The 16,568-nt window shown below is 30.7% G+C and overlaps 1 protein-coding gene across 2 annotated transcripts in view; it reads left to right on the top strand.

Annotated features, from left to right (window-relative positions):
• LOC106469611 (exopolyphosphatase PRUNE1-like) overlaps positions 1-15,211 on the top strand; it is a 41,169-nt gene extending 25,958 nt beyond the window's left edge. For both annotated transcript variants that reach the window (XM_022398188.1, XM_013930113.2), the window contains exons 8-10: positions 982-1,143; positions 5,783-5,960; positions 9,025-15,211. In XM_022398188.1, the coding sequence (XP_022253896.1) occupies positions 982-1,143; positions 5,783-5,960; positions 9,025-9,770 (1,086 nt within the window). In that variant the 3' untranslated portion in view covers positions 9,771-15,211. The remainder of the gene's footprint in view (positions 1-981; positions 1,144-5,782; positions 5,961-9,024) is intronic.
• The last annotated feature ends 1,357 nt before the right edge of the window (positions 15,212-16,568 follow it).

The following is a 16,568-nucleotide window of genomic DNA, read 5'->3' as shown; positions in this document are numbered from 1 at the left end:
TCTTAAAAATTAGAACATCACATAATTGCTGATATATATATATATATATATATATATATAGAGAGAGAGAGAGAGAGTCTACCTAGAATTTCATAAGTATTATTTCCTGTGAAAATTTTTTTTGCTGATGTTACTGCTCCTACTGTCTTCCACAGCTGACCACTTACAAGGTATTTGGTTTTATAAAAACTCACAGTTAATGATATAAATGTTTGAATTTAAAATCATGAAAAGAAGGAATTGAATCTTCTCATATTGAAGTAAACTTTAAGTGAAGAAATACTTTAGCTGTAATATCTTATAGAATATTTACCAACTAATTTACAAGAAAAGGCTTTGTTTTGACTGTATGTTTAAAATTGATGTACTGTACCATTTTATTTGAGTTTAGGACACTTATGGTTATTGTAGATTGGTATATGTAGAATGGATTAAGAAAATGTTTGATGTGCATTTTGGTCATGGAAACCAAAATAAACCTACGAAACATGGGACCTTAGCCAAAGTCAATATCCATGACCAGAAGGTGCATGATAAAGAAGTTAGTGTATACTAGAGTACATTTGAATGTTACAAAGCAATATATGCTGTTTTTGAGTTCATAACATGTGTATTTATGCTAATGTAAGCCAAAAAAATTATCAAAATATATGGAAGACTTTATGATCTATTGAGGTTTAATAATAGAGAAAGTTTTGTATAAGTTACATTGTATGGCTTTTAATTTTCCAAAAGTAAAGAAGAGCATAATAGTTAATGAAGCACAAATCAAAATTAAAAATTACATGCAACTTAATATATTGCAAAAAAATGAATGTGATATGTCGAGACACAGTAAACAAGTATGCTTCTGAGCTGTAAAAAAAAATATTTTTCTTCTAGTGTTTTTAAAATATGTTATTTTGTAAGGATTTTTTCTAAATTTCAGACTTACAATATATTTAATATTGTAATATCAGATTTTGGATGATGTTTTTATAGGATCTAGAAGTAAAACCAAAAGTAAGAGATTATTTGGAAGAATTTCTTACACAAAATAATTACCATGGCTTGGTGATATTGGCTGTTTCCTTTGATAATAAAACAGGGAAGGTCCAAAGACAAACAGCTGTGTATTCAACAAATCCAGTGATTAAAGAACAGGTAAGAAAAATATTCATTATGGATTATTATTGTTCTCCTGATTTTACTGTACATATAGATGCAAATGCTGTGTTTTTTTTTTATTTAAACACTAAAGAAAATGGTGTACAAGCTTGAAATTGCATGAAAAATATTTTCATTATAAAAGCATTTATGTTAAAAGTTATAATAAAACAATATCCAAATGTTTTGCTTGAAGTGATGTTTTATTGTTTGCTTTGGAATAGGTTTTACCCATTGTGTTTTGCTTGGTGTAACATGTTGTGGAATAGGTTTAACCTGTTTAGGATTAACCTCGAAGTCATTGATATGCTCTGCGCAACCATCAGATTCATTGAGAGCTCTACATGCCTAACCTCATATGTGATATAACTGTTTTAGATAATTTAAATATACAACACTGCCTAAACTTTGTGCATTTAAACACAAAATACCACAACCAAAAAAAAATGTTTTTCCCAAGTTTTTTTTTTTAATTATTATTTAGCATTACTCTCACTGGCAGCTAGATTCTAGCTGTTTTTTTATTTTACCTTGGTACTTATTATTTTTAATGGTCACGAGGAAGTTATTTTTTATTTCATTTTGTTTTATTTTTCCCCCTTCTCATTTCACATACATTTCAATGACCACCATTTATCTCCAAGATAGACATACCACAGTTTAAGAAACATTTTTCTACCATATTAGTTTAATGATTTTACCAGTTTTTAACCCTACAATTTCCAGTATAATTTTCAACTATACAAATTCCTTAAAATTGTTTATATTTTAAATTGAAGGCATACCTTTATCAAACACAATACAGTAAGAGACTAATTTCAATGAAAAAGTGTTTCAAATAATCGTGTGCAAATTATTAAAACCAAGGCTTCATAGTACATCTGGATATACTGTGGTGTGTGATAGTGTCCTTGTGAACCATGGAACAAACTATAAAACTATTAGAAGTTAATGTGTTTTGATTAAGAGGACGACCCGAGACAGGCTAGACTAGGAAATCCGTATTAACTAGACAGAATAAGAATTCCGTGTCCTAACATGTGTAAGAAACCCACATTTTCATGATAACAAAGCCACTATAGGAAACAATCTCATCCAATAAATTAATGATCTAGAAAGTTCTTATTTGTCTCAAAGCAGAGCAGTGTAGAAAACCCTTATTTTAACAATGAGGAGATAGGATGTTTCTATCTTGAAATGGATGTATGTCTTTAATTTTTTTTTTGAAACAGTGAAAAAATATTAAGGATGTTGGCCAATATGAAGAGGTATATTTGGGAAGTTAAAAACATTCTTGTTTGTACTTTTATATTTGGCCCCTATATGGTTTGGCTATTTGTTTGTTTGTTAAATTTCATACAAAGCTACTTGAGGGCTGCCTGCATTAGCTGTCCATAATTTAGGAGCAGTAAACTACAGGGAAGGTAGCTAGTCAGCATCACCAACTGCCAACTCTTGGGCTACTCTTTTTCCAATTCAAAGTGGGATTGACCATCACATTATAAAGCCTTCATGGCTGAAAGGGTGAGCATGTTTGGTGATGGGATTCAAACCTGTGACCTGCAGATTGGGAGTCAAATGCCCTAACTGCCAGGCCATCACTAGATGATAGAAGTAATTTGCATTTATACTCAGTCTCATATTGAGGTCTTCCATACCCACATTTTCACTGATTGTGTTGCTGTTGGTTAGCTTATTATGGCCTCTACTCAAAAGCTTGCTGGATTAACATTCAAATATTATTGAATCACAGAGATGATGTACACCTAATTGTTAAAGATATTCTACCCTGTTCAATACTAAATTTTTGTTTATTATATTGCTGTTGAATGGCTAATATAGACATGCTTTTACTTACAATTTTACTGAAATAATGAACCATGGATACATCCTTATTCTGGAATTAAAGAGATAATATATACATGATCAATAAAGATATAAAAAAACAAATGAGAAAAAAGAGGTGTGCTAAATATGTTGTATAGAAGATGAATATGAAAAACTGACATCCTGGACAGTGTTTTAGTATTGCGTATAACCATTTTTTGAACTACGGCGTGTTTTAGTATTGCGTATAACCATTTTTTGAACTACGGCGTGTTTTAGTATTGCGTATAACCATTTTTTGAACTACGGCAAAAGAGATACTTTGTAATTACCATTCTAAAATTGAATGACGTGTGAAATTATTCGCAGCACCAGTAAATTAAAATAATTAGATACTTCCAGGTGCCAATCTAACAATAGATTGAGTAGCCGACCTCAAATTATTAACATTTGCATTTATTAGTGAACACTTTTTGCTGTTTGCTATTATATCAGAAATAATTTATTTTTTAAAGCAAGTTACAGAGGTCAAACAAGCATTCAGTAAAGTTCTCACGTCAAGGAAGTGTGGTACATGCACGAACACATATGGGTTAGAGTTAGCAATGGCTTTAAAAATGCAACACTTTAAAGAACACTCTGATATATTTGTTAAATGATAATATGCCAAATATAATACAATAAAATAGATTTCATCTTCAAACGCATATTTATTTTGTATTTGCTATATTGATTTGCCAACTACTAATATGTAATCATGATAGTTTAAATGAAAAAAATAAGGTTACCTAAGTTTTTACTCAAAACAGGAAAAAATCTTTGGGTTCTGGAGGGAATGACTGGACCTTTTCATGTTGTTACACTTGGCAGGTTACCCATTTCATCAAACTTGGCCACTTTGCTATGTTCCCATCCATGTAATTCCAATTAGTTTTGGGGTCAGCCGGCATTTTTGTGAGCCAAGAATTTTTACACCTAGGTGGCTGGCCCAGTCGGTAACCAGGTAGGATAAGCATGATCAGTGATGGCGATTTGAACTTCTGACCCTCAGATTGCAAGTTGAGTGCCATGTTAAAAACCTATGTCTTTGTAATATCAAAAGTAACTAAAAATCATTTTCTATCCAGAACAAATTAAGTACATGTAACCAGATAAGCTGGGAAACTTGTGTCCTCGTAATATCAAAACAAACTAAACAAATCAAGCTGTATTTAAGATAAGTTAAGTACATGTAACTCTTGTTTCAATAACCAGATAAGCTGGGAAACTTGTGTCCTCGTAATATCAAAACAAACTAAACAAATCATGCTGTATTTAGGATAAGTTAAGTACATGTAACTCTTGTTTCAATAACCAGATAAGCTGGGAAACTTGTGTCCTTGTAATATCAAAACAAACTAAACAAATCATGCTGTATTTAGGATAAGTTAAGTACATATAACTCTTGTTTCAATAACCAGATAAGCTGGGAAACTTGTGTCCTTGTAATATCAAAAGTAACTAAAAATCATTTTCTATCCAGAACAAATTAAGTACATGTAACCAGATAAGCTGGGAAACTTGTGTCCTCGTAATATCAAAACAAACTAAACAAATCATATGTTCATGATAAGTACACCAGCTACCTTTTAACAACTAGAGAAGCTAAGAAACCATTTTTGTTTATTTGTGTAAAAAAATGGTTTAGATCAGGCTATTGCTTAAAAATACTCAAAATATCTGTTTCTTAACACAGTAAAAACGGATTAAGAACAGTTTGCATTATCGTAAGGCTCTGTTGTCAGCTGGAATTGGGCTTCATAAGGATAATATAGGCATTGGGTACACATGAATTATCAGTATTTTCAAAGTTAAAGTGTGATACTTGTGTGCATTATTAAAACACAATTTTTGCTTAATTTTAAAATATGCAAGTTTTCTGCTGACAATAATATCAGTGAAAACAGGTAAAAGTTGCAAACATTTAAATATTAAAGTAGGCTCATAACATGTTTATCTAGACTAAGACATAAGAGTGAAGTTTTTCTCTTCTACTTGTTTTTTGTTGTTGTTGTTGTTTATTTAACTCACATATTTCTCTCTGTAAATCAAACCATTAGAGTATCCAGTCTCTTGAATCAAATGAAATACCAACCATTACTGTTGGTGAAGCAATACTGTGGACATCAAACAAGAACATTTTGTACAACGTCAAGGAAAATGGTGTTGTTGAAAATTAATTAAGAATTGTCACTTATGGTTTTTATTATGAACAGTTTTTATACGTTATGGAGCTCAATTCTGTCATGATTGCTGTTTGGGCTTTTATTAGGGCCAATTTCGTTCACTTTAAGGTGTGGGCATGACCGGCTTAATGGTTAACCTGTTAGACTATGGATCTAAAATGTGCTTCAAACTTTGGAACAATAAGGTGCATTATAAAAGTGATAGTCAAATCCCACTACTCATTTAAAATAGCCCAAAAGTTAGTTCTGGGTTGTCTTCCCCCTAGCCTCAGTTTAAAATTAGGGACAGCTAGCAGAGTTAGCCCTTATGTAGCTTTACACAACTTTCCAAAACAGATGTTGTGCCTTGAACTAAATTTATTTAGTGATACCCTTACTTTGGTAGTCGTTGCTTTGGTATGATATTCCGTTAATACTAAGAATTTGCATATTCTTGAATTATTGTCAGTTATCTGTAGATAAGGAACACCAGAAGACTGTTTTGCTGAAATTGTTGCCCAAAAGCTTAAGTTAAGAATAAATTGTGAAAGAGCAATCCTTGATTTTATGGTTTATATAAAATTAAATATTTATTTTTCTACTAGATAGTGGCCACTTTGCAAGTTGCTGAAGAACCACAATTGGAATTGAAACCTCTAAATGTAAGAGTAGCTGATCTAGTGTGCTTCAGTCAAGGAAATGTATTAGCATCAAGAAAAGTTCTACTCCCACTGGTACAATCTGTTATCCAAGACCCATCTTTCAGTAACCATGTAACCAAAGGTAAAAGAACAACTGAGTATAATTTCACCTTTTCTTTTTCTCACAACCAAAATCTCTAGTGTAATTGGTAAGATTAGGTTATTAATCTTTTAAAGCAAAGTTTATTTCTAATTCATCTCTCTTATATTTTTTTACAGTAAAGACTTGCAACCTTAAAATGATTGAAATAAACTGAATAAACTCAAAATAATAGGGAAACACTAAGTGTTTTTTAACACATTCTTCAGGAGCTAACGGGTATCTTTACACTACAATTTGTTGCATATCAAAAGTAAGTTCAATCCGGAAACTCCCAAAGAGGGTGGTTTTGGACGTATCTCTTCGAGACAACTTCAACCCAAGTTTTTGTTAGTTAAATGATAAATTTTTAAGTTAAATACAGCATCCTCAAGTCTCCATACTAGCTAGTACTAAGGCTACCTGCTGGGAGTAAATTCAATATATATATCAATAAAGCTACATTATCAGCATCATTAATTAGCAATTGCCAACCTTTTATGCTTCTGCTATCACCTTTTTCATGTTTAGCTTTCAGTTGAGATACAAACAATTTCACCTTCAATTTGGTAGGGAAAGTCGAGGCATCACAATAGTCAGCAGTAGTATGAGCAGACAGCAACACTTTGAAAGGGTGCGGAAATTGCCTTCTTTTTAGCTAATAAACACGTCCAAAAAATTTCAGTTCAAATTAAGAAAAATCTGATTGGATAGTTGTTTTTTTCAACAAAAATGTCCCCCACAGGTTCGTGTGGGGCCTGTTAAACATAACTGATTGAACATAAACATACTTTTATATGTATTTTCCTAGTAAATTCCTGTTATCAATCAAAATTATTTGTAAACTTATGATTTTCTGCCTTTATTGTAATACCAGAAACCTTCTTAGTTGAATAGAATTAAAGCAATTAGCATTTTGTTCCCAACTGGAAGTTTCAGGGAATAAATATTCTTATAGAGATGCAAACCTATTGTTTCTACACAATTTTTGGTTCTACTTCACATCAAGGAAAGTCTATATTCTTTCACTTATATTTCAGTCAGTATAGAGATTATTTAGAACATTTTGATATACATAATAATAACATCTAGGAGATTTTTATTGTAGCACAATCATAACTTCAGAGCAGAAGCATCCAACTGATTAGAGAAGCATGTTTAATAGGTTTTGAAACATTCTTGTCAGTCTGAATGATTCAGATCTGTACTTCTTCATTTTTTCAGTTTTATGGTTTACTTGTTAGAGAAGTAGAAATTTTTCAGAGTGTAGCTTACATTCTTGTAACTATCCACAAGATTGTTGCACCTTTTTTTTTTTCAGTTAAAACTGAGTTTTGTCGGTGGAACCTGCAATGTAGTATAAGAATTTTTCTGTCTGCATTTTCCAATTTTTATGTTTTTTATTATCACATTTTACTGCTGGCTTTTAATTTTTCTTATTATTTATGCAAGTTTTCCAGTTATAATGAATCTTTTTTCTTTTTTTTTCATATTTTGATAACCATTATTTTCCTTGTTGCAACAAACAGAAATCCTGACTAGGACTTCAGGGTTTTCATTAGGAGCTGGTGGCAGGAAAAGTGCCATCTACTCATCAAACTTTTACTGGCTACTTTTGAAGTAGCAGTTATTCAGTCAGCTTTTCTTAGAAAATAAATAACTTCAGACAGGGTTTGTACAGGTTATCAAAATCCTGGAGAATCAGGGTTTTCATTAGGAGCTGGTGGCAGGAAAAGTGCCATCTACTCATCAAACTTTTACTGGCTACCTTTGAAGTAGCAGTTATTCAGTCAGCTTTTCTTAGAAAATAAATAACTTCAGACAGAGTTTGTACAGGTTATCAAAATCCTGGAGAATCAGGGTTTTTTATCCTGGAAACCTCTAACCTCATTGCTCCCATATCACCATTTTTACTTACAATAAAGCATATCATTAAGTTTTTATCAGTTTCACAAAAAACAATCTCTAGAAAATACAACTTGTAAAATAAGAAATACACTGACTAGGCAACACTGATCAATAACAGGCTTTGAACTATGTACTTCTGTCTGCAGACAATGTGTGTTGTGATTATTGTTGAAGTGATATTGTTAGTACAAAATAAAACAAAACTGAAGACTCGTTTGGCAGAAATTTAAAATCATAAAATTGTTAATACGATAAATAACATAGACATTTCATAATTTTTGTAATTCCATCTTCAGTATAAACACTTTGAAAATGATTTATACTTACAAACATTCATAAATATAGAAGATTATAAAACTTGAATCGTTGTGTTTGGGTAATTGAATTTATTAACTGAATGTACACATTGTCAGTCTATTGGATTGACTCTGTATTGGAGAAGAAAGTATGATACCAAATTTACTATATATATGTACATGAAATGTGGAAAGCTTTTAGTAAAATGTACAAGTCTGTTGTCCACAAAATCAGGTGTGTTACGAAAGTATTTGTACTCAAGATACGTCTGTGAATTGCCAATATCAGTCTGACTCAGACAAATCAGAGTGCAAGGTGATGCTCTGTGAGGAATAAACTTAGATCTTTCTGTTCATTGTACAGTTTGCATTCTACATTTGCATAACTTCTGAAGTGCATACCCACAGCATTTTTTCGGTATCCCTGTATATTTACTGTAGCATGAAGTGTTTCTTAGTCAGCAACGTGGGGTAAAATAAAATGAATAGTTATTAACTCTGGCATCATATACATAATACTATGTTGAATGGCACTTTGTAAAATGGCATGAAATGTTAATTTTCATCTCCACCTTTGCACATAAGGTTAAGTGGCATTCAATATTTAGATAATGACAGCAACTTACTGAAAATATGAAATGTTTTAGATTGGAAAATGTAATTTTTTCTCATGTTTAAAGCTTGTGTGTAAGGATGTTCTTTACTTATGGCACTTGTATGTTGAATTGATAGAGTATTCTATAGACTTCATTTCGTATTATTTTGTTCTTTTGTTTTATCAAGAATATTTATTAAGTACTTGAATGTTTTAAATTCTTTTGAAATATCATGAAATTTTACTTTTATTTTACTCTGTATTTTAGCCCTTAAAGTTGAAGCAGAAATACCATCAGTTTTTGTGGGCTGTTTCTCATCTGCTGAAACAAAAGATGATCTTGGAGATTTTGACCCACTTTCCCCTGAATTTGGAGAAAGTAATACAAACAGCCCCTACAGCGGTTCTGCTAGTGCCACACCTGCTCTTAGCTTGGGAATTGCAGGAGAACCATTAAGTTCTCAAAGCTCATCAACACAAAACTCTTGTCCATACACACCTCAGAACAGCTTTGTAGATGATTCTTTTGACTTAAATAATGCTATGATGAAGCATTCATCCTTTCTTCCTAGCTTCAATAGCCGAGACATGGTTGAAAAAATTGAAAAAAAACGAGGAAAACTGGCTGGATTTGACCGAGAATGTGAAGCGTCAGGAATGAGAGGCCTTTCTTTCACACCAAAAAATAGTTTTGCTGATTGCAGTTTAGATTTATATGAACCACCCAAGGTTTTAACAATTGAGTCTAATGAATTATTAGAGAAAGTGCGGGAGAAGAAGGCTTCACTAGGTACTCATCAACAATATCCTGATGAATTTCAGCAAGATAAAAACTTATTGAATGTGGAAGAAAAAGTCAGCCATCTTTTTTTGGAGTTAAATACTGCAAACAGGAGTGAAGATTCTTCAGATGTATCAGTTGGCGAAATTTCATTTGATACTAGTAAATCATGTTCTCCTGGAGAAGTCAGTAATGGCTCAGAAGTGCAACCACCTGAGAACATACACGAATGAAACAAGCTTTGTTCTGAACAGACACTGAAGTAAGTGTCTATTTAAGCATTGATGCTTAAAATAGTGATGTTTGGCAGAAAATTATAGTATTTGCTAACCATCTTTGAAAAAAAAAAGATGTTTTATGCTTCACCATCTTAAAGAAGAAATAAATAAGCTACAGCTTAACATTCATTCATATTTCTGAAATTGAATTGATGAAGTAAGTTTCAAAGTGCTGTTGATAAGTTCTCCCTTTTACCGGTGATTTTAAAGAATAGGGAAGACCATCCTTTAAAAGTAATTGAGCTAAGAGTTAATGAAAAGTTATCAAAGTTTCTTTGTGCTTTTTTTGTTAGTCAATAATTAATGACATAAGATAACTTACTGTTATTGTTGTTTGTTTTTTACTTAATATTAAAATGCATCAAGCATGACATACAATGCTAATATGCTAAGTAAGGTTTTTAGCTCAATGTGGCATAAGACGTTCTGCCCTATACTGCTGCATCTTGTTAGCTTGAACTTTAGATACAACATATACACATGTGTATAAATACATGTTTGTATTGAATATATATGTTTAACAACAATCACATTAAGTAATTTTTTGAATTTTCTTCTTTACTAAAATGTTCAACTTTTTAAATTCTAGACATGTAGTAGTTATGAACCTGTTTGATATTTGTTGAGATGACAAATACGTGATGGAATAGACGAAAAAATATAAGTGCAGTTTCTTGTGAACAAGTGAAAATAAATTTCACTTAAAGTACCTATGTGTATGTTTTGAGTTAAGGTTATTCCATTATTGGAATTTTATTTCATCTTTAGATTTTAAAACTGGTAGTGAGCATCTTTTTGGTTATGTAACATTAAATTAACCAAAGTAGTGCATAGGAAAGTTTGCTGCTACCAAATAACATTTTTATTAAACATTATTAGACTTATAAGTATGCTACAGGATTAGATTAACTTAGTTTTTGTTAGTTCAGTATGATTTATTGTTTATGGTTTTTATTATTATTTTAATTTTCTCAATATCAAGTATTTAAACCTGCATATTAATGATTTCCCTTGAGTCAGGCCACAGAGACATTGTATTCATGCTAGAGATAACGTTATGACTCATTTGTTATTTTTGTATTCATGCTAGAGGTAATGTTATGACTCATTTGTTATCTTTGTATTCATGCTAGAGGTAAAGTTATGACTCATTTGTTATCTTTGTATTCGTGCTAGAGGTAAAGTTATAACTCATTTGTTATTTTTGTATTCATGCTAGAGGTAAAGTTATGACTCCTTTATTATATTTGTATTCATGCTAGAGGTAAAGTTATGACTCATTTGTTATCTTTGTATTCATGCTAGAGGTAAAGTTATGACTCCTTTGTTATCTTTGTATTCATGCTAGAGGTATATTATGACTCCTTTGTTATCTTTGTATAAGAGCATGCGATTGGTTTAATTTAGCCACATTTTAAACTACACTGGTATTGTTGTTTTTTACAGTGTGACTTTTAATGTTACTTGCAGATATACTATCATTTATAGAAAAAAAAAATGCAGTTATTGGACTTCCCCTCCACCAAACTTAATATAGTATTATTCTGAAAGATCATTCATATCACTTTGTTTTAACATCGTGATTATATTATCTATTACTTGCAGATGTGTGTGTGTATGTGTGTATACCACTGCTTAATTTATTTTGGATTTCTTCAGATCTGAGGTCTGGAACTAATTTGTTTCTTTTTGTTATCTAAAGGTAGAAATATTATAATTGTGTTGAAGACTGCCTTGGTGGTTCTGTTGTAAATTGATATTTGACTTATACAGTCAATCACAGCTCCAACTAAAACAGTAGCCTCAGTAATATTTAAGTTATTATCCTTCTTTTTTTTCTAGAAATTAAGCACTGGTGTTTATGACTGTATTTATGTATGATATTGTGAAAAGTAACCATTATAAACACACATCTATATTGATGTCTGTATAGAAGTCTCAGAGTCGTAACGTAACTTCTTGAACATACATTAGTCTTAATAATTTTTATATAGAGGTAGATTATACTTAGCATCTCGTGCTCTTATGCTGTACAGTATGTATGTAAACCTAAGTGGCCTAAGTTTATATTACAGTTTTAAAAGTACTTAGTAGAACTGTATTTTTTGTAAGGATAACTTGTATTTGAACACTGTACTAAATACCTATTCATTTTAGAACGTCAGCATTATCAAACACTACATGCATCAGTGAGCAATGTGTATGATTCAGTTAGAATCACCATTGTACCAAAATAACCATTTAAGTTGAAAATGTGAACCACACTCTAACCAGTGATATTTTCAAAGTAAAGTAATTAATTATAATTAAAACTTCTATTTTGATAAAGGCAAACAAAAATCACTATAATAGTATCCTTACCAACACAGTGTTTTATTTTTGGTTGAATTGAGATACCAACCTTCATACGAACTCAGCCACAATATGTATTTAGTTGTTGTGTTTAAACTACAATCACTGATTTAGTCTTCCTATAACTTTGTTCTATTCAAGCCAGAAACTTATTCTAGTCTTTGAAGTTACAGTATACTTTTTATGGGTACATTATTCTGTGTAAACAGAATTTCAATTTCAATCCCATTACCATGACAGTGTATTATCAAGCCAACGTTGTCACTTGTGTACCATTATGCAGACATCCTTTTTTTTTGTCATTTAATTTTACTGATGTCTGTTAAAGCTAGACTATCATTAATAGAAAAGACTTGCTTGATTTGAATGATAATTATCTACTTGTCTACTGCAATAGAAAATCCAGTTATTAAAACATCTTGTAACAAGAGACCACTTGCAGTAATAGATTGTGTGTGAAGTTAAGTTATACGCCTGAATAAGCTAGTTAATAAAACAAAATAAAAAGAAAGAATTAAGTAGATGGAGAGGTAATTTTGAGGAGATGCAGTGACGATAAACACCACGTAAAATATAGTGAGACAAAAAAAAAACATTGTAGCTACATGTGTCGTCTTCATAGAAACTCACTGAATGTACACTTTTTGTTTCAATCTTGAAACACTTTAATGTTGGGTTAATTTAGTGAATCCCCAGTAGCTATTTTATGTGTGTTTATGTTTTTTTTTTTTGTGTGTTTATTAAAAAACTTTATTGGGATTACAGAGTAATTTTAGTATTTAACCCCTTTATGTGTTTATGTGTATCTTGACAGTGGGTTATTAACACCTTAATATTTATAATCAGTGTGCTAGGTCATCCACTGTACTTCCTCAGCATCTTTTGTGTTTATTCTAAGATAAATATTTGTCTCCTTACTAAGTGTTTCTTTCAAATAAAAACAGTTTATATTAGTTTCATTATTAAATAATTGGGTTAGGGTGGAGAACTACATGTAGGATTTAATTACTATTTTAGTGTGTCCAAGGCAGCTATATCACATTAATATTATGATTTCAGCATTGAGTCTTGCTGTAAATTTTGTCAACTTTTCCTTTAACTGTTTTAGTTTAAATATGTGCAGCATTACTATAATAAACGTGCCAGAATAATGTAAGCAATGAGCATTAAAAAAGAAAAAAAATATATATATACATATATATAAAAATCCATGTTCTTTCTGATCCTGTCTTTATCTTCATCTAGAGTTTGCTAAATACATTGATGTGCATATTAATGTAACTAAATTTCATGTGAAGATAGCTAGTAGTAACACAAATGTGTTTAGGTAATGAGCTAATTTCGTAAGTTGTTGTCAAATTTAGTAAGCATATACACTTTCAAGTATTCTTATTAGATTTATAAAGTCGATTGGATTTCTAAGAAAGGCACGTAACAAGACCTCAAATACTTGTATGTAATCAGGACACATCTGTAAAGCACCTTTAAATTGTCTGTATGGCACAATTATTTGTGTTTTAACCATAACAAGTAAAAAAAAATACAGTTCTATCAGTAGGTATGTGTTATATCCATAAATAAAAAAAAAAGTAATAACAATTATATGATCTGGTAAAACAGTAAAAAAAATGATCTGAAAACAAAAAATTGTTATTAACATTTAGACTAAGTTGCGTCTTCTGGAACCTAAGACAGAGAAGAAATGTGGGATTATTACATGTATAAAAGATGGAGAGCAACACAAACAAATTAATATGAAGATGCACTTAAAAGTGTTAATATGAAAGGTTACATATATTTCCTGGATGACTATGAATCAACAGGACATGATAGGAAAGGAATCTGTGGATTGTCCAGAGATCATCTGCACGTGAGAGTCATCCACAGGACATGATAGGAAAGGAATCTGTGGGTTGTCCAGAGATCATCTGCACATGGAGAGTCATCCACAGGACATGATAGGAAAGGAATCTGTGGATTGTCCAGAGATCATCTGCATGTGGAGAGTCAAGAGTGTTGTGTGTAGACCAAAGACAAAAGTAACAAAGCAAGCAACTCCTAATGGTACTTCTGCATCATAATAGTATTACTACAATGAAACATGACTATACTATACTGTACGTGCCATAGTTCACATCCAAGCACTGTCTATGAAACTAGCATCGTGTAATTGGGTAAATTGTAAATGTTGAGTCCTGCACATAAAAAAAAAAACTGTTTATATCAAGTTTGTGTGTTGAATCCTTTTACTACATTACATTTTATTGTTCAGTTTTATATCAAACATTTTACAGTATGTAGGTCATCATTCTTAAAAGTTAACTATATCGTATATTAGAACTTATTTAAATTGTTCTCTTTTGAAAAAAAAACAATGATTAGATTTTATCATTCGACTTATTTTAAGCTGCAACTTTTATATTTATCTTTCTGATTTGTGAAGTGGTGAAAGTATTTTGGCCTAATAATTTAAGAATTAACATTTGTTAATGCTGCTGCATTGTACCATTTTTCTCACTACGGTTTATTACTCTTTATGACAAAATACTAAATTTTATATGTTTAGATTATTTTAATGATCCTTAATACACGAGGCAAATTTTTATCATAAGAATTTCATGCCATCACTAATGTTTGAAAAATACAAAAGTTTTAAGATTGTTGTAATATAAGAGTATAATGAAAGAGTAACAAATAAGAATGTTCAGTACGTGTTTGGAGTCAAAAGTTTTATTTTTATATATATATGTATAGAAATTTACATATAAATTAAAGTTTTTTGGATTATTAGAAACCTGGAAGTTGTCAAAAGTTTATAGTAATTTACAGTATAAAGGTTTGGCTTGAGCGATGTTAAAGTAGGATGAGTAATTAACCCGAATATCCAATAGTTGTCTTTGATATAAAGTGTTACAGATATAAGGTTAGTCTGTTTAACATCTTTTAACTAGTATTATTGTGTTGATCTTGAATTACTGTAGAATACATGTAACAAGAACTTCATGAATATGTAGTTAAATAAAGAATTTTTGTTTTTTTCACCAGTTTTTGAATGGTTTAACCTTTATTAGGCTCTTGCACTGTTGAACAGGATTTTTTCTGAATTAACAAATAACTGAAGAATCTAATGAGAAAGGAAAATTTTATAACTTGTGGATATTCAGAGAAAATATATATATACAATGAATCACTAAAGTCTTTTTCAGGCTGAGTATTTTGATATCATAGGAACCACACAGAATCTTGAAATCATTCTTGGTTGGCTCACAATTACTGATATTAAAATACCGAAAACTGTGAGATGGATTTGCTATGAAATGTTTTTTAATACATATGGTAGCACGTTCTTAGTCTGATGAGACCATTCACCATGGGCAGGTGTATATATTAAAAAAAGGAGCATTGAAGCTTGGGAATTATTTTGTGAGAAGGGAAAATAATTTAATTTTTGTGTTTCAAAGACAAAAATGAATAATATTATAAAATGTGTCACATTTGTTCAACTAAAGATTTCTTAACTGAAAGGGCTTGGGATTTGTTTGAATGATTCTGATTGGTGTTATTTTAAGACAAATGGAAAACAGTTTTTTGAAGAAATAACTTAATGTTTTTAATTACATAATTAAAGGTCAGAGTAACTAATTAGTGTTCAAGTTTTATACATTAAAATATGAATAAGTTTCATAAAATTGATAGGTGTACGTACTGTCCAGTGAACAAAGATTTATTATAGCCAAATAAGGCAAATGAATAATTTATGGTACAAACCACTTGATTGGATTATTACTTCCGAAGTTCACTTCTACAAATTAAAGTAGGTTACTTCACTCAAAATAATTAAGTGTTTACTGTCGTTTTACTCGGCAATGTAACTTCTTTACTTAAAAAAATTATTTCTCGGCACCTGATGAAAAAAAACTGGAAAAATTAAAGGTTTTGAATGATGAAATTATAACTGTAGTATTGTATCTTCAGCTAAGTAAGTATCGCAAGCCATAATGGCGACCTTGAATACAAACAAGGTACTTCACATATTAATAAATAAAACTAAACATGGGAAATTAACTTTGCCGAAAGAAATAACTGGAGAAAGCACAGCAAAATAAACTATTCACTGTAATACTCAAACATAAGTACATGTGAAGAAATAGCTCTGTAACATAATACAAAAAATATAACTCCGTTTAATATAGTTTTTAATAAAAAAAAGTCTCAGATATACACAATGAATAATAAACAAGGCATCATACATACACATTAACAAAATATTGTTAATTAAATTTGTAGTACATCATCATTTCATTTACTATGGGAATATCCCAGTCAGTTTGATCTAAGCTTGCAAACCGAAAGAATAAGGTTTAACGAAACAGCAGAATTATGATTACCACTTCATGGTAG

This window comes from Limulus polyphemus, unplaced genomic scaffold, assembly GCF_000517525.1.
Source record: "Limulus polyphemus unplaced genomic scaffold, Limulus_polyphemus-2.1.2 Scaffold3570, whole genome shotgun sequence".
NCBI classification, from domain to species: domain Eukaryota; kingdom Metazoa; phylum Arthropoda; class Merostomata; order Xiphosura; family Limulidae; genus Limulus; species Limulus polyphemus.
Note: the sequence above shows the minus strand (reverse complement) of the source record. Positions and strands in the feature narration are given on the sequence as shown.